General features: G+C 39.8%; 1 protein-coding gene across 12 annotated transcripts in view; it reads right to left on the reverse strand.

The window, feature by feature from the left end:
• Positions 1–20,875, reverse strand: part of Ccdc171 (coiled-coil domain containing 171) — a 310,848-nt gene that overhangs the window by 281,083 nt on the left and 8,890 nt on the right. For 8 of the 12 annotated variants that reach the window (XR_013110616.1, XM_034504096.2, XM_076934709.1 and 5 more), the window contains 5 exons: positions 19,863–20,006; positions 13,369–13,504; positions 10,354–10,528; positions 5,787–5,977; positions 3,128–3,256 (listed from right to left, as the gene is read on the reverse strand). Coding sequence is in view for 11 of the 12 variants with exons in the window: in XM_034504096.2 (XP_034359987.1) it covers positions 3,128–3,256; positions 5,787–5,977; positions 10,354–10,528; positions 13,369–13,504; positions 19,863–19,909 (678 nt within the window). In the remaining variant the exon portion in view is untranslated. Of the gene's footprint in view, positions 1–3,127; positions 3,257–5,162; positions 5,978–10,353; positions 10,529–13,368; positions 13,505–13,995; positions 14,101–19,862; positions 20,007–20,875 lie in introns of those variants that run through there. The other 4 variants (XM_076934713.1, XM_076934712.1, XM_076934714.1 and 1 more) reach the window with 4 other exon arrangements.

Raw genomic sequence — 20,875 nt, forward strand, 5'->3', positions numbered from 1 at the left:
ATATTAATTCAGGTAACCTGTGCTTAGGATGACAAACAACAGTGTTCTCTCACATGCAGATCTTAACTTCTGATTTCTAGAGATGTAGGAGTGTGTATAGAGGCTCAGAAACCAGAAAAAAAATCATGAGAGGAGGGAGGAGGGAGGGAGCAGAACACATGTGGTAGGAAAGTGGGAAGGGAAGACTGAGGATGGAAAGTTTTAAGCAATGGCTCAGCACACTTGGGGGAAGGGAGAGTCAGCAAAAGCTAAACATGTGTGGCAAGGTGTAAAAGAACCTGCTACTTTGTACACTAATTGTAAAATAGTCTTTAAAGGGAGGAGGGGTGTTGAATGAAGGTATCATTCCCAAAAATCCGTAACATTATTAAAGGAAAATTGTAGATCCAGAGGTTGGCTACCTCCCTGAGTTGTTGGTCAGGGAAGCTGAAGTTCCCAATACCGGCCCTTGCCACTACTACTGGTTGCCTACCAGAACCACATGTGTGCTGGGTAGTTTTATGTCAACTTGACACAAGCTATTGTCATCAGAGGGAAGGGAGCCTTGATTGAGAAAATACCTCCATAAGATAGGGCTACGCACAAGCCTGTGGGCATTTCTTAATTAGTGATTGAAATGGGAGGGCCCAGCCCATTATGGATTATACCATCCCTAGGCTCATAGTTCCTGGTTCTATAAAATAAGTAGGCTCTCAAGCCAGTGAGAGCAAGCCAGTCGGCAGCAACCCTCCATGGCCTGTGCATCAGGTCCTGCCTCCAGGTTCCTGTCCTGTTTGAGCTCCTGTCCTGGTTTCCTTCAATGATGGACTGATGTACGTAAGCCAAATTTCCTCCCTAACTTGCCCTCTGGTCATGGTGTTTCATCGAAGCAATAAAAACCCTAAGATAGCATAGTAAGACAACTATTGCTAAAAAAACCACATCCTTTGCAGGTTATAGAAAAATCAAGCTGAAGCTGAGCTAGAAGCTTCCTCCCTGCTGGCCATTGTACACAGCGCCAAAAGATACCACTTCAAATCAATGGGGGAGGAGTGTCAACAATGCTCTTACTCAGATATGGACCTTGCACACTATACAACCAAGTTACCGGGCAAAATATGTCCACTGGTGCAATAGCGCCATGACCAATGAGGGCTACCAACCACTCTGGTTGGATCTGAGGCCTGTTCGACAAGAAAGAATTCACATCTGGTATTTGAAAATTGTTAAAAGAGCATAGCTAGAAAGGACAAAGGCACTAGTGTGGAAAATACAGCTCATATATGGCTAAAAGCACATATTTGCCTATCAAATTACCTTCTATACAGGACACCTGAAGTCATGAAAGAGGAATACAGCTAGTTATTTTCTAGTTTAATCTAGTTTATTGTCATAGATTTTTTCAAGGCACTGTGTGTGCATGTGTTTGTGTGCACATGTGTGTAAAAGTGTACAAAAACGTAACTGACAGTGGAAGTATAAAATCTAATATGAATCAGCACACCTAAGAATGGCTATTCTAACGGTATATAATAAGTTCACTGAGGTGTATAAGCTTTGGGTCTGGCTAATCTCAATGAGAGATTTTTTTTTATTTGTAAGTTCTTTACAATGAAGTTTTAATAATTAAAAATTTTACCTTCTAAATATTTATGTGCATAGCTGAGTGTAGTAGCAGTGCACACCTTTAATCCCAGCACTTAGGAGGCAGAGGCAGGCCTGATCTACACAGTGAGCTCCAAGCCAGAGCTACATAGCTACATAGCAAGACATGGTCTCAAACAAAACAAAAACCTAAATATTTACATTTGTGCACACAGATTAATGCTGCTAACAGCTTTAGGCAGAAGAGCATCCTTTGCAGTAGTTAACAGTTACTACAGATTATGATAACTAGTCAAAGTGTTAAGTATAACCGACTGGGAGCTGGAGAAACGGCCCAGATTAAGTCCTTCAAAAGAGAAAGATCATGTGACTGTAAGTGTCAGCCCTAAGTGGACATCTGGACCACTGCCTCGATGGTTCATGGGCATGAAAGGGAAGGACGGAAGAACCAGCGGAGTATGGGGAACGCTGTGGAGCTGTTCAGCGTTCCTCAGCTCTCAGCACCTACCACTGCTTGTACAAGATGTGACCTGTCAACACTCTGCCATGGAGAGGGGAAGGGACTCTCGAGGCCATATCCATCCCAAAGCCTTTGTGGGCAGTTAATGGATGCTAAGAGGGGCCTCATGCAGCCCCATCATTTTATAGTGTCTACAGGCAATCCATGATTCTAGGGGAAGAAGAGCCATCATCTTCTGTGGTACAGACACAGCTGAGCTGCCCAAGCTCCTGCAATAATCCCCCATCCATGCTCTCTCTAGTGGGCAGCCATAAATAAATACAATAGGTCACCCCCAAGGAAGACACTCACGTGGAAGGAACACTGTTGGGAAGAAGAAAAGGCAGTGATGTAAATATGATCAAACACACTGTATACACAGATAAAAATGTCATAGTAACAACCCATTATTATGTATAATTAATGTATCCTAGTAAACATTAATGAAAACCATATACTCTAGGTAAGCACGCTGACTCATGCCTACAATCGCAGCTCTCAGAAGGTAGAGGCAGGAGAATCGGGAGTAGTTCAGGGACAGCAAGAGATATGCAGCAAGTTTGAGTCCAGCCTGATCTACATGAGCCCCTGTCTCAAAAATAAATAAATAATCTATAAATCATATACACTATATAGGGCTGGAGAGATGGTTCAGCAGTTAAGAGCACTGCCTGCTCTTCCAGAGGTCCTGAGCTCAATTCCTAACAACCACATGGTAGTTCACAACCATCTGTAGTGGGATCCGGTGCCCTCTTCTGGTGTGTTTGAATACAGTGATAGTATACTCACCTACATAAAATATATAAAGCTTTTTTTTTTAATTATATACACTATACAATGAAGCTATCCAACTGCAATATTAAAGATGCCTATTTACAACAGCTCCCTTCTGTCATGTCATTGCAAGTGAAACATGGCCTTCCAGAAATCAAAGACGTGGGACTGTTTTTCACATTGAGTGAGCGAGTAGATTATCTTACTAACAAAATTTTAAGGTCCTAAGCATTAAGAAACATATTTGGAAACTGAATTATTTTTAAATACCTGTACTATGAGCTGTAACTCTCTCCGTTCTGCTTCCCACTGTTCTGCTTGTAATCTAAATTCGTCCAATTCGGTCTCCCTGACATGAGACTCCATCTCACTCTCTTGCTGATGCTTTTCCAGTGCTTCCTTTACGCAAATAAAATCTTGCTTTACTATTACATTGACAAGGTTTACCTTTTATCTTTTAACCCTACTTTAAATACACAACAGTCTTTCAAAAGACTGTTAAAAACTCTTAATCCATGTTACAATCTCAGGAGTGGGGGTGTGGTTACTAGTAGCTGCTTAGCACGCTTCAAGCCCTAGATTCAATGCCCAGATGTGTGAAAACAGGCATGGCGGTGCACACCTATAATCTCAGAACTTGGGAGGTGAAGGCGGAATAATCAGACATTTATTGTCATCCTTGTCTACACTGAGAGTTCACAGACAGCCAAGAACACATAAAACTCTGTCTCAAAAAAATTAATAACTCACAGGTAAAATCCTAATAAAAGTACTATTTTGATTGTCAGAATATAAATCTGAGTAATTTAACATCAGAGGTTGGGACGAAATGAAAGAAACAAAAAGATTCCAGTTAATATGGACATCTTTACCTGTGAGTAAGCAGTATTATCCCTAAAATGTATATGTAAACCTGGCCAAGAAAAAAGATAGTTCGAAAAGAAGAGAAAGACTATTATTCAATAAATCAGAATTTAAAAATGCCTAAAAGTTAAAACTTTGAAAATACAAATATTCAGTTCAGACTATAACAAATTTTTAGGTCTATGGATAAAGAATAGTTTTGAAGGCTTTTCCTTTAATTTTCCTAAGTATACCAAATTTATAAGATCTAGTTAATATAGGTTCAGGACCTTAGTACAGGTTCCCTGCAGACCAGTTTTCCAGCCTATGAGTTTAAAATGAAATCTTCATGAACATGAGAGAAGGTTTATGGCCCATGTGAGGAAAAGGGGTTCTGACCACATGGATCTGTTTTATAGATATTGCCCTCATAACTTTCAGTAGCAAAAGGTCTCTAGAGCCTGAGGCTTCCCCTACCTCCATGACTAAGAAGTGACTCTGGTTCAACCCAAACCCCTCTGTGGATCTCAGTGCAAAGATGCTCAAGACAACAGCCTAAACTCAAAGCAGAGATATCCTAAGTAGTTGACAAGATCGTATCAAGATTTCATACCTGAAGGTTCGGGCTAACTGATGTAAGGAACGCTGACAGCATCACCTTTCTTTCCTCCTGGTGTCACATTGTATGCAGGCAGAGTAACACATGTCCACTCAAGGACTTAGAGACTAACCATACCTATGCATCCACCATCCAAATACCTGGGTAGAGCAATGCGGTGGGAACCAACACACAAGCCAGGATGATTGACAGGGAGAAAATAAAAGAGATCTGGGGACGGTTATGACAAAGTTTTACATGTACTAAATGTATTGGTAAAATCTCATTTTAGTGACGATGCAGTATAGGGCACAAGGAAAGCTCCAAATGAGCATGTGCTGTTTGAGGTGGGCACAGCCATGCCAGGGACCAATGCCTCAGTCCTATGGGAGTGGCAGAACCTGCCACAGGTGAGGCTCAGAGGAATGGCAAGGCCTTCCTGGGACCCAAGTGTAAATGCTGACAGTGTGTACAGAAAATGTCCACCATAGTATCCTCCCCAGATATTTATGACCTGAATGAAGACTGTCCCCTACAGAGATCGTCACTGCCTCCTGTTCACTTGTACAGTATAACCCTGCCTCCTTGTCCAGCTGTATGTAGTAACCTGCCCCACTGTTTAACTGTAATAAGAAACATGCTGAGCTTCCAGGACACTGGGGCTTCTTCATCAGAGAGCCCAGGACACCCAACACCAGCTGTTCTATGTCCCTGTGTCTGTCCTTTCTTCATTCCCTGGCTTCCCCAGTCAGGTCAAGACCATGAAAGGATGCAGCAATGAAGAAAAATAATGTATACTTAAGGTAAATATGGAACATTTATGTATTTTTCTCTTCTTTTTTAAAAAAAATTATAACTGGGCAGTTGTGACATACACCTTTAATTTTTAATCCCACATTCAGAAGGCAGAGGCAGACAAATCTCTGAGTTCGAGGCCAGCCTGATCTGCAGAGTGAATTCCAGGACCACCAGGACTACATAGAATATGCTCTACACAAAGAGGCATTATAAAACACACAATTTTCTGTATTTGTTGCATATTCAAACTGAAATCTAGAACTACACTTTTTAAATTCCACATTTTGATGTTTTGCTGGAACAAAAGGAATATGGGTCTCAATTTCACAATATATCCAGAGAAGTAGGTGTTGCTTTCTTTTTGGATATCATTTTTGACTTTTGTTTGTTTAGTTTTGTTGGTTTTCTTCCATTTATTTGTGGTGCTGGGGATCAAACCCAAGGCCTCAGCCAGTCAAGGTAAGGACTCTACTGCAGAGATCAGAGATCTCAAATGCTTTTCACAAAATAAACATGTACACATTAATACAGTGCTGAAGCACAGCACAGTGAATACGTAAAAATGCCTCTAGAGGAAAGGGAAGGAGAGAGGGAGGGAGGGAGGGAGGGAAAGAGCCCAAGAGTAGTTGGATGTAATATCCATCTCAGTGGATATTACATGAAGAAACGTGCACCATGTGAGTATTTTACCTGCAGAGTTCTTTGTAGCCTGTCTTTTTCCTGCATAAGTAACTCGTATTCTTGATTGCAATTTTGAATTATATTGTCTCGTTCCTCCAAATCATGTTCAAATCTCCTGCATTCTTCTTTCCATTTCTCTTGGGAAGTCTGAAATGTTCTCTCAATCTCATTTGCCTTTCCCTGAAGTTCTGAATTCTGAGCTATTAAAAATATGATAGAATAATTAACATATTTATTTATAACCACAAATTAATTCATTTAGAGTCTAAGAGCCTAACCAAAGGAGCTGACTTTATTTACATGATCTTTAAGACAAAACATTGAACTTTCTCCCTTTGGTAACCTCTAGGAAAACTCTCTGTGCCTGTACTACTTTATTGATTTTCATTCTCCTGCTTCTCTCAGACAGACATGATTTTGCTATGAGCCAATATGGCATATCCTTGAAGGCTGTGCTTAGGTACACCTCCAGCACCAGCTGCTAACTCTTTCCTCTGTTCAAGAAAACAAATCTGGACCAGTGTGGTGGCACACACTTTAATCCCAGCACTCTGGAGGCAGATGAAGACAGATCACAGAGTTCAAGGCCAGCATGGTCTACAAAGTCAGTTCCAGGATAGCTAGAGCTACACAGAGAAACCCTGTCTCAAAAAAAAAAAAAAAAAAAAAAAAAAAAAAAAAAAAAAAAAACATATATACATACATAAGTAAATAAATCCTTGCCTACAAATAGCTACTAGCTCAGTGGGTCAAATGAGTAGCCTCAGAAGCCTGATAACCTGAGTTTTATTCCCAGATTCTACAATGGAAGAAAAGAACTAACTTTGAAAAGGTTATTTTCTGACTTCCCCTCTGCATCCCATCACACACACACACACACACACACACACACACACACACACAGCATGAAAGCGACTCCTTTACAATAACAGTTTTATAAGAAAACAAACTAAATGTGTGTATTTCCCCTTTTTGAGCAGGCCTTAAGTGGGACTACTTCATTATTTTATTGTGTGTGTGTGTGTGTGTGTGTGTGTGTGTGTGTGTGTGTGTGTGTGTAAGTGTCCGTGTGTGAGTGTGTGGTATGTTCGAAGGCCACAGAAAGGTGTCAGCTGACCTGCTTTGTCACCCTCCACAACATTCCTCTGACACAGGGTCTCAGGAGAACCTGAGCTCAGCTGCTGGCCAGCAAGCCTAAATGGTCCTCCTGTCTGTGGCCCCCGACAACACTGGAGCTAACTTTACAACATGGAGTTTTTTTATGCGGTCCTGGGTATTTGAACTTAGGCCCTTGTGCTTAAGAACTTGCATGCTTGAGACTCGTACACACTGAGCCATGACTCCAGTTCCATATTTATCTTTCAAAAGCCGGTGACATCTAGAGCAACTTTATTTTTTTCTAAGATTTTTCATGTCTTTTGCCTGCATGTACATACGGACATCACATGTGTGTCTGATGCCCTCAGAGATTAGAAGAGGGCATTAGATTCTCTCTAGCTGGATACATATGATTGTGAGCTTCCTGGGAACCAAAAAAAGAGCAACAGGTGCTCTTAACCAGAGAAGTAGGCCTGGAGCAAGAACAAGGTAGAGACGTGTCCAAACCCCAAAAAATCTCATCCTGAGACAGGCAGGTGTAAGGATCACCCTCTTCCTGTTCTGGGCCTCCACACCTCAGTACAAGTATCTTTTCAACTCCTATCTTTACCTGCCTTGAGATAGTCACGTAGCCTCAAGGCAAAATTAAAGGTTTAACTTCCTCTCCCCTCATAAGGATGAGTCCAGCAAGTCCTGGAATTCCCCCTCATTCAAATGGAGCATTCCCAGCACCTCAGCGCCTCCTCCCCCACAAGGTTTATATGGCCTCTCTTACCTCCGCCTCAATAAAGAGAGCTGGAACACTGAACACCATCTCCAAAAAGGCTGTCCTAACCCCTCCACCGCCCTCATCCCCTTAGCACTCAAGACAACAGTTCTTTCCAGCCCACCCACCCTGACAAACTTCATTCCTTTCATTCCTTTCATTCCTGCTCACAACAGTGTCTGATTACCCCAAGGGCAGAAGCAGGGCCAGCACATCCTTTTAAAGGATTTTCTCACATACCTGATGATTCTCGGTAACCTACTACTATGAAGAGTAAAGAAACTCCAAATATATTTTATAGACAATATTCACATCAACTAGATTCTGACCTGGTGAGTGACAAGCTGAGAACTGTGGTCTTTACTGAAAAATAATATTTTTTTAAGATTTATTTGTTTTATGTATATGAATACACTGTAGCAGTCTTCAAACCAGAAGAAGGCATCAGATCCCATTATTACAGATGGTTGTGAGCCACCATGTGGTTGCTGGGAATTGAACTCAGGACCTCTGGAAGAGCAGTCAGTGCTCTTAACTGCTGAGTCATCTCTCCAGCCCCATTGGGGGATAATCTAACCGTGTTGTTTACTGAGAAACCCATACCGTCAGTATCATTAGATTTTGCTTCACTCCCAGAAAAGGCCTCCAAATACCTACATGTGGTATAGGGACTGGGGTAGTAGCTTCTGGAAAGGTAGCAGGAAAGGGAACTGGAGGAGATGGTTCCTATAAACTTAGTGTTAGATACGTGATCTTCCTGGGTTCGCCAGGCCCCTCGATTTGACCATGTGCAGAGTTCAAGTGCTACATCTTCTGCTAGGAAATGGGAGTAATTTCAAAGCAATATGCTCTTTGAAAGAAAGATAAGAATCAGAAGCCAGCTTCAGGCTTCACAAGCATCATACATGTATGTGGTACTCAGACAAGCTTGTAGGGGAAACACGGATGCATAGAAAATGTTTAAAATCCTGCAGCCTGCCCTAGGCAATTGTTACATTTTTGCTACATTTGCTTTATCAGATGTTCATCCATCTATGCACACAACCATCCATTTATACCCAGCACTCCATCACACTGTGTATGCATTTCTAACCACAAAGAGAGCGGCGGGACATCTCACTTACATCAATAGAAAAACTGCTAATGTGATTGCTAACTGGATACGATATACAGTCTTACTACTTTAAGTAAAATTTACATACACTGAGATGAACATTTAGGATCCTACAAATGTAAGATGTTTAGGTTACACTTCTCTTAGCTTGCCTAAATAGCATAACCCCATGTAATCCAAACAATTATCAAAATATTTTTAAAAATCCTTTAACCCAAGACCCCTCATATTTCTTTAATTTCTATTTTATTTTATGTATATAGGTATTTTGCCTACATGCATGTATGTCCACCACTTGTATGCTTGGTGCCTGCAGAAGCTAAAAGAGGGGTTGGGTTCCTAGGAGTTGGTTGGAGTTAACAAACGCTTTTGAGCTGTCCTGTGGGTGCTGGGAATGGAACCCAGGTCCTCTTGACGGACAGTCAGTGTTCTTAACCTCCTGAGTCATTTCCCAGCCCCAAGCTCCCTCATATTTTTGCCTACTACCTACTCACTTCAGGGAAAACCACTATTCAGATTTTATTCATAACAATTAGTTTTTCCTATAACAAAACTTTATGTACAAAAAAAGTCACATGAGATGTCCTCATGTATAAAAAAATTTCTTTTGCTCAACATATTTCTAAGAATCATTAACTTTACATATTAGCATTGGTCCCTTTTTATGGTTGAGTAATGTTTCATTATACAAGTACAACACAATCCTTACGTTATGTACTTTTTACTAACATGATCTGGATGCTTGCTTTAGTTATACGGTAATCTAAGTGAATTTGCATGCATTTATTTATATTTTAAATAATAGTTTATTTATTTACAACTAAATCCTACATAACAGAAGTTTTAGGGGGTTAAATTTAGTGTCTTTTTCTTTTCAAGTCACAGAATCTAATGCAGTAACATAGAAACCTACAGAATCAACAAAGTCACTTTCAGTGTTTCTTGAACATGCAGACTGTTTGGCTAGAAATTTTGACTCAAATTATGTTTTAAAGGGGCCTAGAGTGTAAACAGAATGTACATACACACACACACAATTTGTGATTTTGAGTATTACTTAAAGAACAAGAATTCTAAAACCATGACTAGCAGAATTCTGTATTCTTTTTCTATACATGTAACAATATAAATATTAACTAAGCTGAGGATGTAGCTCAGCTGGTAGAACACTAGACTAGTAATTCACAAAGCACTGTGTTCAGCCAACGGAAGCACCGTGTAAATCAGGAGCAGTGGAAAACATCTTAGATGCTGAATGCAAGAAAGAGTTCACAAGTTCAAGGTCATCTTCAGCTACACAGAAGGATGAGGGATCCTGGGATACATCACACCCTTCCCCAACACACACAAAAAAAAGTCTCAGAATAAATAATGTAGGACTGAAAACCCTGTTCAGTGACAGTGCTTTCCTGCTATGCTCAAATCCCTGGGTTAAATCCCCAACGTGGAAACAGAAGAATTTAAACACCTTACAGATACATATCTAGTCCCGTGGGTGAAAAACTCCACTTGAGATCCAGTATGGATGTGCAACAGCAAGCAAGGTTGCGCGTGGAACAAAGCTTTGCCCTGAACTGGAAGAGGAGAAGCGGCCTTACCGCAGAGCTTCTCTTGAATCCGCTGCGCCTCGGCCAGTCTCTCCTCAGCCGCCCGTCTTCCCAGACCAGCCTCCTTTCTAGCAACAGCCAGGTCGTACTCCAGACGCTGTCGCAGCGCTTCTCCCTTTTCCACCTCAGACCGCAGCCTGGCAATCTGGCTCTCACAGCTTGACAGCTAAAAACAGATTCCTGAGCTCATGAACTAGCACTAAAACACGTCTGTGAGTTGATGAGGCTGCATAACGCACGTATTTACATTTCTTAGCGAAACCTCGCTCTGTGTTTACCAGAACTCATATTCTGGAACATTAGGAAAGAAACACTGCTTCACCAGGTGATAACCATAAGCACCTATAGAGACTGCACTAAAGGAAAAGCCTTTTTAAACAAAGGAAAAAATGTACATGTGAATCACAAACTCATGCCTAGAAAATGAAAATGCATGCCACATAATAAATACTTAAAACTTCATATAGTCCTCTCCTTCTGTCTCCTAAATGTACTCAAGAAGCAAACAGGGCTGAGGAGGGGGCTCGTCAGTGTGCAGTGCTGGCTGCCCGGCCTTCCAGGGGACCCCAGCTCAGTTCTGAGCATCATGAGGGGCAGTTCATAACCCCCTGGGACTCCAGTTCCAAGGGGATCCGACACTCTCTCTGGCTTCTGAGGGTAACCCACACACACATAACACATATGAACACACACATAAAAATAAAAAATGTTTAAAAGAAGCAAATGGCAACAAAGTACAATTTAGTGAATAATGTGTTATTTTTTCTTAGTTAAAGTATCAATGACAACATAGTAAGTAAGAATACTATAAAGATTCTAGCAAAGGGCTACCAATTGTGTCATTCCGCGCACTAAGGTGACACAAACGGCTCAAACTAGAATGTGAGGATCTATAATGTTCTTACTCTAAAATTATATAGTCAATAGTTAGATCATTTATCATTCATAAGTAATTTATATACTAAGTAATACTTAAACTTGTGATGTGGTAAGAAAATAGGAAAAAAAATGTTATAGAGCTCTTGGGTCAAGGACCTACATGCTACAGAAAAGTATATAAACTAAATTTTGTAAATGAAATAAAAATAAAATTTTATAATAGTTTGAAGAAAAGTAAAACTACTATGTGTTTGGCTTTGTTTTTAAAGAGATTTAAAAGAAAGCAGGAGTGGAGCTGAGGGAAGGGAGGTGAGGAGGAGATGGGAGAAGTGGGGGGGGGAGTGATCAAAATGTATTATATAACATTTTTTCAATTAAAAAACTAAAATGCTAAATATTTAAACCAAAAACCTTGTACTTAAAAAAATAAAATTAAAAAAGATCTGAGAATGTAGCTCACTAGCATATAAACACAAAAAGATATTAAGATTTAAATATAAAAATGAAGACTAAGAATACAAAAGGCAGAGACATACACATATAATTTATGACTTCTCTTAAAAGGAAAAGAAACCTACTGCACATGAATTATACATATGTATAAAATATATACATACTAATAATATGTTATAATAAAACAAAAACAAAGATAACTTCTGAATTACACTAATTAAAATTTTATATACAAATGTACTTAAGAAAAAGACTGTTCCACAACTCACATCCTAAAGGAATCTACATTATAATTTCAAAAAATGTAACTGGTTTAAGCCATATATAATAACAACACATAAGATCACACAACACGGGGCTGGTGAGATGGCTCAGTGGTTAAGAGCATTGGCTGCTCTTCCGGAGGTCATGAGTTCAAATCCCAGCAACTACATGGTGGCTCACAACCATCCCGCAATGAGATCTGATACCGTCTTATGGGGTGTCTGAAGACAGCTACAGTGTACTTACATATAATAAATAAAAACATTTAAAAAAAAAAAAAAAAAGATCACACAACACTTGAGAAGCTGAGGCAGGACTGAGTTTGAGGAAGGTCTGAGTTACATAACAAGAGCTCTCTCAAAATAGCATTTTTTGAATTTATAAATTCTTCAGTCATCAAACACATCCATCAAATAAGGTGTCTGGTCATGTCAAGCTTGTTAATTAAAATGCATCTAGCTGTCAGGATGGTTTAACTGGTGAAAGTGCCTGCTGCTGTATCTGACAATCTCAATTTCAGTCCCTGGTACCACAAGTGTCTTAATCAGGGTTTCCATTGCTGCAGTGAAACACCATAACCAAAAAGCAAGTTGGAGAAGAAAAGGTTCATTTGGCTCACACTTCCATATCACTGTTCATCATCAAAGGGAGTCAGCACAGGAACTCAAACAGGGCAAGAACCTAGAGGCTGATGCAAAGGCCCTGGAGGGGTACTGCTTGCTGGCTTGTTCCCCATGGCTTGCTCAGCCTGCTTTCTTATAGAACCCAGGACCACCAGGCCAGAGGTAGTCCTACCCATAATGGGCTGGGCCTTCCCCTATCAATAACTAATTAAAAAAATGCTCTACAGCCAGACCTTATGGAGGCATTTTCTAACTTTCAAATAACTCTAGCTTATATCAAGTTGACATAATGTATTCAGCAAAACAAGGCACCCCAAGTTACCCTCTAATCTCCACATGAGTGCTATGACGCGTGTACTCCCACACACAAAAGAGGAGTAAAATGTTTTAATTAACTAATTAAAATACATTGAAGACAACATTTGAATAAATATAATTCGCTAAGGTTCAATTTTAATATCCCTATACAATTCTGCTATATAAAAGTGTTTTCTTTATTGCAATTTCCTTTGAAGCACAAGAATGATGTAGTGACAAAGGTTAAACATAGTTTCTAATATGAAATAAAATCGAAAATTGAAATTCAACTTTTTTGGAGGGGCAAGGTTCAAGACAGGGTTTCTCTATGTAGCCCTAGCTGTCCTGGAACTCGATCTGTAGATCAGGCTGGCCTCAAACTCAGAAATTTACCTGCCTCTACCTCCCAAGAGCTGGGACTAAAGTATGTGCCACCACAGATGGCTGAAACTCAACTTTTTATAGTATGTGGGGGTAAAATAAATCCTACCTCTGCATTGTGTTTAGTTGTCATTTCTAATTTCTCCTTCTTAGCTCGATGGAGCTTCTTTCTGAGATCAGCAGTGATATCTGACTCTGTTTCATTTTTAAGCATTTGTTTTACGTCCAATGAGGCATTTTTCAACCTATAAAATAAAGTCAAAATAAAATATAATAAAATAAAATAACTCTCATGCAATAAAAAATTATAACAACATTTCTTATACTTGATTGTAAAAACAGAATATGGTAAGATTCTAGGATACATAACAAATTCACAATCTAGAGAAACATGTCCACTGCAAAACATGGGGGAAATGACGTCATATTTTACTAGTAACAAAATACTGTTCACTGAAAATATACTTCACTGCTAAAGATTTGTATTTAAACCAGCTAATCATATCAATTGCTGGATGACTTTGAAGAGTGAGACTTCTTTCTTTGTTAATATATTCCTAGGTAGAGCACAAGGAGATAGGAGGATGAAGTCACAGCAATAGAACAGGAGAAGGTGGCAAGCAGGCAGATAACTGATTAAGAACTCAAAGCAGGCAGTGAGGAAGGAAAGCAACTAACATGCCAAATGCTAAACCTTAAAGCATAGAACACTGTAGGTTATCAGTTGTTTTTTTACCTTTGTCCTTGTTGAACGCTTATCAACCTGACACAAGCAAGAATTCTCTCGGAAGAAGAACCTCAATTGAGAAATTGCCTCCATCAGATTGGCCTGTAGGCAAGTCTATGAGAAAATGTCTTGCTTAATGATTGATGTGGGAGGGCCCAGCCCACTGTGAGTACACCCCAGGTACTCCTGAATTGTCAGGGACAACCTTGCTTATACAGTGAAAGCCTAAAATCAGCAATAGGCCTACATCAGCCTGCTAACACAAAGTCTTGGTCTCTGTGGAAAAACACTGAACAGATGGCTATAAGATCTTGAAAACAAGTAGCCTTGGTAGAAATTTACCAGCCTGGATAGTCACAGACCTTGTGGATAGGTAGCCTTGGTGGACAGTACCAACTTAGATAAGGACAAGTGATGCATAGACAGAGTCATAGTGGCCTGTTCCCTGAACCTTCACCCAGCTGACACTCTGTTCTGGAAGATATCTGTACTCCCCTGAACACCTATGCTCCTGCATCATCCCCTTCCCCACATCCTGCCTCTATGTGTTTATAACCCCTGTGTGAAAAAGTAAAAAACAGCGGTTTGATCAGCCTATAGGCAAGCCGTGGTTCTTTGCATTCCCCCATTCTCTCTTTCAGGTGACCTCCCGGACCTTGTTCACTGCCCTGCTGGACGGGGCACTGAATTGTCTAAGAAAGCAGGCTGAACAAGCCATGAGGAGCAAGCACTGCTTTAGTTCCTGCCTTCAGTCCTGCCCTCACCTCCTTTAGAGATGGAGTGGGGCTTGAGAACTGCAAGCAGAAATAAACCCTTTCTACCCAAAGATGCTTTGATCATGGTGTTTTAGCATAGCCATAGAAAAGTAACTAAGCCAATCTTCTCATCCAACTTGATAAGGAACATGAACTGCAGGTCACTGTTGCCACTTGGCCTCACAGTGGCCTATTAAACCACATGTTGCTAACTTGGCTAAAGGTTGTCCTGATTATAACAATAGAAACATTGAAGAACAAACTTGACCAAGAATATCTTCACACATGGAAAAAGAAGAAGGAAGCAGACATGATTGGAAACTGAATTACAATCATCTGTGGTGGGAAGCCAATAAACAAAGATTAAAACTGAAAAACCAAACAGTAACATTTTTAAAATGTCAAGTCATTCCAATAAAAAAGAAAACTATCTCCAAGAGCTAAATGCGATGGTTTCCAGGAATTAAGGAAGAGATTGGTTTCAAAGAAATTATCAGTGTTTCTCCAGCAGCAATAAAACCTGGAAAAATATGGATTCAATAATATATATATATACAATTTTAATTTCTTTCAATAACACTAAAAAAGAATAGATAAAAAACCAGTGAAGCCAATATTTAGTTCTTTGAAAAGATGAAGTTGATAAACCTTTCCTAGATGAACAAAGGACAGAGAAGAAACTCAACAGTATTAGGGACTGACCTTAGGGCCTCACACAGGCTAGGCAAACACTCCACCACTAAGCTCTTTTAACTTTTTGAGACCAGCCTCACCAAGCTGCCCAGGCTAGTCCTAAACTCACTCCGTAGACCAGGCAAGCCTTGATCATGTGATCATCCTGCCTCAGCCTCCTCATCAGCTAAGATTACAGTCCTGTACCACTAGACCAAGCAAAATGTCCAACTTTAGAAAGAGCATCTACAAACAACCTATGCTCCTAGCATATGTAATGGTTAAAGCCTAAAGGGTTCCTCTAAAGAACGGAGCAAGAATCACTGCTATTAACACTATGTTGTTCAAGATTGTTTTGTGAGGGTGGGCTCAAGTCAGGGTTTCTCTGTGTAGCCCTGGCTGTCCTGGAACTCACTCTGTAGACCACGCTGGCCTCAAACCGGTAGATCCGCCTGCCTCAGCCTCCCCAGAGCTGCCCTGCCGAGAGATGAGTAATACCACCACCGCCTGTCTCTATAAAACTTTTATTTGGAAATCTTAAATGGTAAAAGGAGGAAGAGAGGTGAAAGGGAGGAAAAGAAACACATATTAGACTGGAAATCTGGGTGTTTTTAATTCACTTTACATCCCCATCGCAACCCTCCTCTCTTCCCAGTCCTACCCTTACAAATCCCTCCACCCATTGATACCTTCCCTGCTCCTAAGACAAGGGGAGCCCCGCTTAGGTAGCACCCCACCCTGAGGCATCTAGTCCCAGCAGGTCTAGGCATATCATCTCACACCGAGGCCCAATCAGGAAGTCCAGGTAGGGGGAGGGGATCCAATGACGGGGAACAGAGACAGAGACAGCCTCTGCTCCACTTGTTAGGAGACCCACAAAAAAATCTAAGCCATACATTTGCTACAAATGGAGGTGGGCGGTCTAGGTCTAGCTCCTGTATGCTCCCTGGTTGGTGGTCCAGGCTCTGTGAGCCCCCATGGTCCTGGGTTAGTTGACTCTGTGGGTCTTTTGTGGTGTCCTTGACCCCTGGAAATCTGTTTTTTACTACAAAGGATATGATTTTATTTTTAAAAATCCTTTTTAAAAAATCAATGAGAAGAAAAAAAAGAACAAAAAAATCACTTTAGGTGAGGTCATAAAATACAAGATTATTAATTAATTAATTAATTAATAATTAATAAGAAAATTTAATTGTATTTCTATACACTAGCAAAAATAACTCCATTATAATAGCATGAAAAAGAAAAAAGTTTAACAATAAATTTAATAGAAGTACAACACCTTTACCATAAAAAAATACTGAAAGTTACTTAAGTTAAAGCATAAATAATTGAGGTGGTGGTTCAGGCCTTTAATCCCAGCACTCAGAAAGCAGAAGTGAGAGGATATCTGTAAGTTCAAGACCAGCCTGGTCTACAAAGTGAGTTCCAGGACAGACAAGGCTACACAGTGAAAGCCTGTCTCAAAAAAACAAAAAATAGATAAACAAAATAAATAATGGAAAAGACATCCCACAATCATATTTATACTTTAAAAACTCAGTATTGTTAAAATTCTATCTACAGACTCAATACAATCTTTTATCAAATCCCCAGAATACTCTTTTGCAAAAATTGACAAGCTGATCCTAAAGTGTATATGGGAAGACAAAGGATTCAACAGCAGTGCTGAGACAGTTCAATGAGGAAAAATAGTACTACCAACAAATGTTCTAAAACAACTGGCTATCCATGTGCAAAAAAATAGATTTAGAATCGAACCTCACAGTACACAAAAAGTTAACAAAGTAGAAGAAACATAAAAAATAAAAGTGAAAAACTTCCTGAAAGTAAAACAGGAGAAAAGTATTCATGACCTTAAGTTAATTGGAGATTTTTTGATTAAAAAAAAGAAGAAAGAAAGAAAAAGAAAAGGATAATCCACACAGAAAAAGATAATAAATAGAATTTAGAAGTTAAGAGCATTTTCACTTCACAGCAAACTTGAGAATGAGGGAAGACACACGCCTCAGGAGCAGTGCACCTCCTTACATAGGCAAGGCCCTGGATTCCGCGCCCAGCGACCCCAGCGTGCCCAGCGTGCCCAGCGTGCCCAGCGTGCCCAGCGACCCCAGCGTCCTCATACCGTAAGAGAAACCAACAAAATGAAAAGTCAAGCTACTTGATGGGGTAAGATGCTGTATTACTTGATAAAGGACTTGTACCAAGAATATACAAAGAATTCTTGCAGTTCAATAATAATAAAAAGAAATTACGATGGTTAAGAGCAAAAACGCCATTTCACCCAGGAGGATGTGCAAATGGCCAAAGGCACATGTAAAGATGCCAAGTGACACTAATTGTTGGAAATATCCAAATTAAACCCACAGCCATGTATCATTTCACATTCTTCAGAATGACTACTTAAAATTAAATGATTTTTAAAGTGCTGACAAGAATATAAAGAAACTAAAGCCTTCAAATACTGCTGTCAGGGATGTAAAATTATATAATCACTCAATTTGTTGGTTTCTTAAATTTTTTAGCATAAATTTGCTACATGATGCTACAGTGCTACTCCTGTGAACCAAAGAGAAACAGAAACATATGTCGACATAAATGCCTGTATATAGCAGGATTACTCATAACAGTCAAGAGGAGAACCAACACAAATCCCACTGACTGGTAGTGAATGAGTAACTAAATGCAGTAAATCCTTACAGAGGGATGGAATATTATTCATCAGTAAAGAAACAAATGCCTATACAGGCTACAATGTAATACATCTCAAGAACAAGCCCAAAGAAGCCAGACACAAAAGACGCATGGTTCCACTGACATGAATATCCAGAGGACAAACTACAGACACAGAAAGCAGGTTAGTGGCAGAGTTTAAATAACTTCCTTCTGATTCTAGAATTCTGAGTAAAGACTTCTCCACTAAAAATATGAGGAGGCTGAAGGGACTGCTCCGCAGTTAGGAGCACAGGCTGCTCTTCCAGAGCACCTGAGTTTGAATCCCAGCACTGACACTGTGCATCACTCAATGCCTACAATGTCAATCCAATGGTGTCACAACCTCTTCTGGCCTCTCTGGTCACCTTCACATACACACTCATAAACGCACACACACTCACACACTCACACACTCACACACTCACACACTCACACACTCACACACAGGGGTGGGTAAGTAATAAATAAATTTTTTAGCATATATATTACTTGATGTCTACTGATAAAATTGAAAAATAATAATGTGAAGTATTATTATAATTCTAAGTATATAGTTACATAATATATTGCTACTTCATCTGGACAAATATTTAATGAATTATCCATAGTTAAGTCTAAGAGGTAAGATTACATATACATAGTCTCTACCAAACTATGAAAAGTTATCCATAGCTTCAGCTGGGTAGGAGGCGGCACACACCTTTAATCCCGACAGGGATTAAAGAGACAGAGACAGGGACATCCCTGAGTTTGAGGCCAGCCTGGTCTACTATAGAGCTAGTTCCATGACAGCCAGGGTTACACAGAAAAACCCTATCTCAAAAAACCAAAACTTAAAAATTAGAAAAGAGTTATCCATCGCTAACTTTTATGGTTCTGTTGCAGAATATACTTTAAATAGTTTACTTGAGGCAACTAACAGACAACTCCAAATGTTCAATTCTTACATTCTGTAGTTATTACTCTGTTCTGTGAAGTTCTAAACATTTAGTTTCTGGTTTTGTTCTTTATTAGAGACAGGGTCACCATACAGTTTCAGCTAACCTGAAATTTGTTTTATATAGTAGACTGCCGGAAATCACAAAAATCTAGTCACCTCTGCTTCCCAAGTGCTAAGACTACATGCACCAGACACCAGGCCAGGCTACTTTCAATTACTGAACTTGTTTACTTGAAAAAATGAACTTAGAAAAAAAAAACACACCCTTCAGAATGGTCCGTTTTGTATTATGGACCCCAACATCAGAGGTAAATGTACTAAAGCATCTTACCAAGGACAGACGGATAAGCATGGCGCACACACCAAAAAAAGGAACAACATCAATGAGATGCCTTCTTGATAAAAGCAGTTGGCAAGGGGAGCTAAAACTAATCAAGCACTCAGGCAGTCAAGTCAGAGCTGCAGCAAGGAGGCAGAGCTACAGAGGAACAGCCAGCACAGCTAGGCAGAAACATGGAAACAAGGGGTGGGATTGGAATTATGCAGAATAAGCAAGTCTCTGGTGAGAGGAGAAAGTTTGGACACACAGATAGATCCACGTTCACAAAGGAACACAAGGGGTCTCGCAAGCCAATACTATACTTAGAAGGTGTCACTGCTCTGTCAGTACAGGAAACCTACTTCCTTAACCACACCACGAGACTCCTGGCAATTAGCTTCAGCACCCACTTAATTTAGCCTGGTTCTTGCAATCCAAAACATTTCCCAAGCGAAGGAAGATACCAGAGGCTTACCTTTGGGTCTCCCCAGTAGTGGCATTATTTGAAGTGCTTAAACTCATGGTAAGTCTTCCAATTTTTTCTAAATACCTCACTCCTTCTTAATAATATACTTCTTTATGGTGATGTCTGTGACTTACAGGTTAGATGGACTAAAGTCTGTTAACACAGTAAACAATACAACAGCAGTTTTATATTTGAATCCTGTGAAGATGAGCTTTATTTTAATCTATAAGCCTATTTGCTAATTCTTAAATTATTATATAGACTAGAACGTAGATAATTCCAAAAACCTATACCATACATCTGGTTGTAAACCCAGCTCCTGGGGGGGGGGGGGGGGCCGGGGTCTAGCCCAAGGCCATTCTTTACTAGCTACTAACAAGGTGGAGGCCAGCCTGGGATACATTACACTCAGTTTCAAAAGATAACAATAATAATAATAATAAAACTACAGGGCTTTTCATCCTTTGTTTGCTTGTGCTTTGGTTTTTTCAAGACAGAATTTCTCTGTGTAGCCCCAACTGTCCTGAAACTCACTTTGTAAACCAGGCTGGCCTTGAACTCATGAATCTACTGCCTCTGCCTCCCTGCTGGGATTAAACCACAACAACCTTTGACAACTTATTCTTGCACTTGGAAAGGAATATATAGTACCAATGTTTGGGACAGAGAATTCAGTTTAAATAGAGGATAGTTTAATGCAGTGTTGTCACTGAAGATGACAAAATACCCCAAACAGAAGATGTCATAATAATTTCTTAATTTCAGACACTTTTATTCAAAGACTTTAGATAAATAAAACAGAATAGGTAATAATCCAATCAAACATACAATTCAGAAATGTCTTTTGGTGTTTTAATAAGTCCTAGGAAAGAAAACGACACCATTATCTTCAACCAGAGCAGTAAGTTACCACTAGCAAATCTGTGGCACTAGTAAGCAAAACCAAAACTAACCCAGGTATCAAACCACATCAACATCACTATGAAAACATTTCTTACACATCTGTACAAAAGGTCTTCATT

Source organism: Arvicanthis niloticus, chromosome 5 (genome assembly GCF_011762505.2).
Source record: "Arvicanthis niloticus isolate mArvNil1 chromosome 5, mArvNil1.pat.X, whole genome shotgun sequence".
NCBI classification, from domain to species: domain Eukaryota; kingdom Metazoa; phylum Chordata; class Mammalia; order Rodentia; family Muridae; genus Arvicanthis; species Arvicanthis niloticus.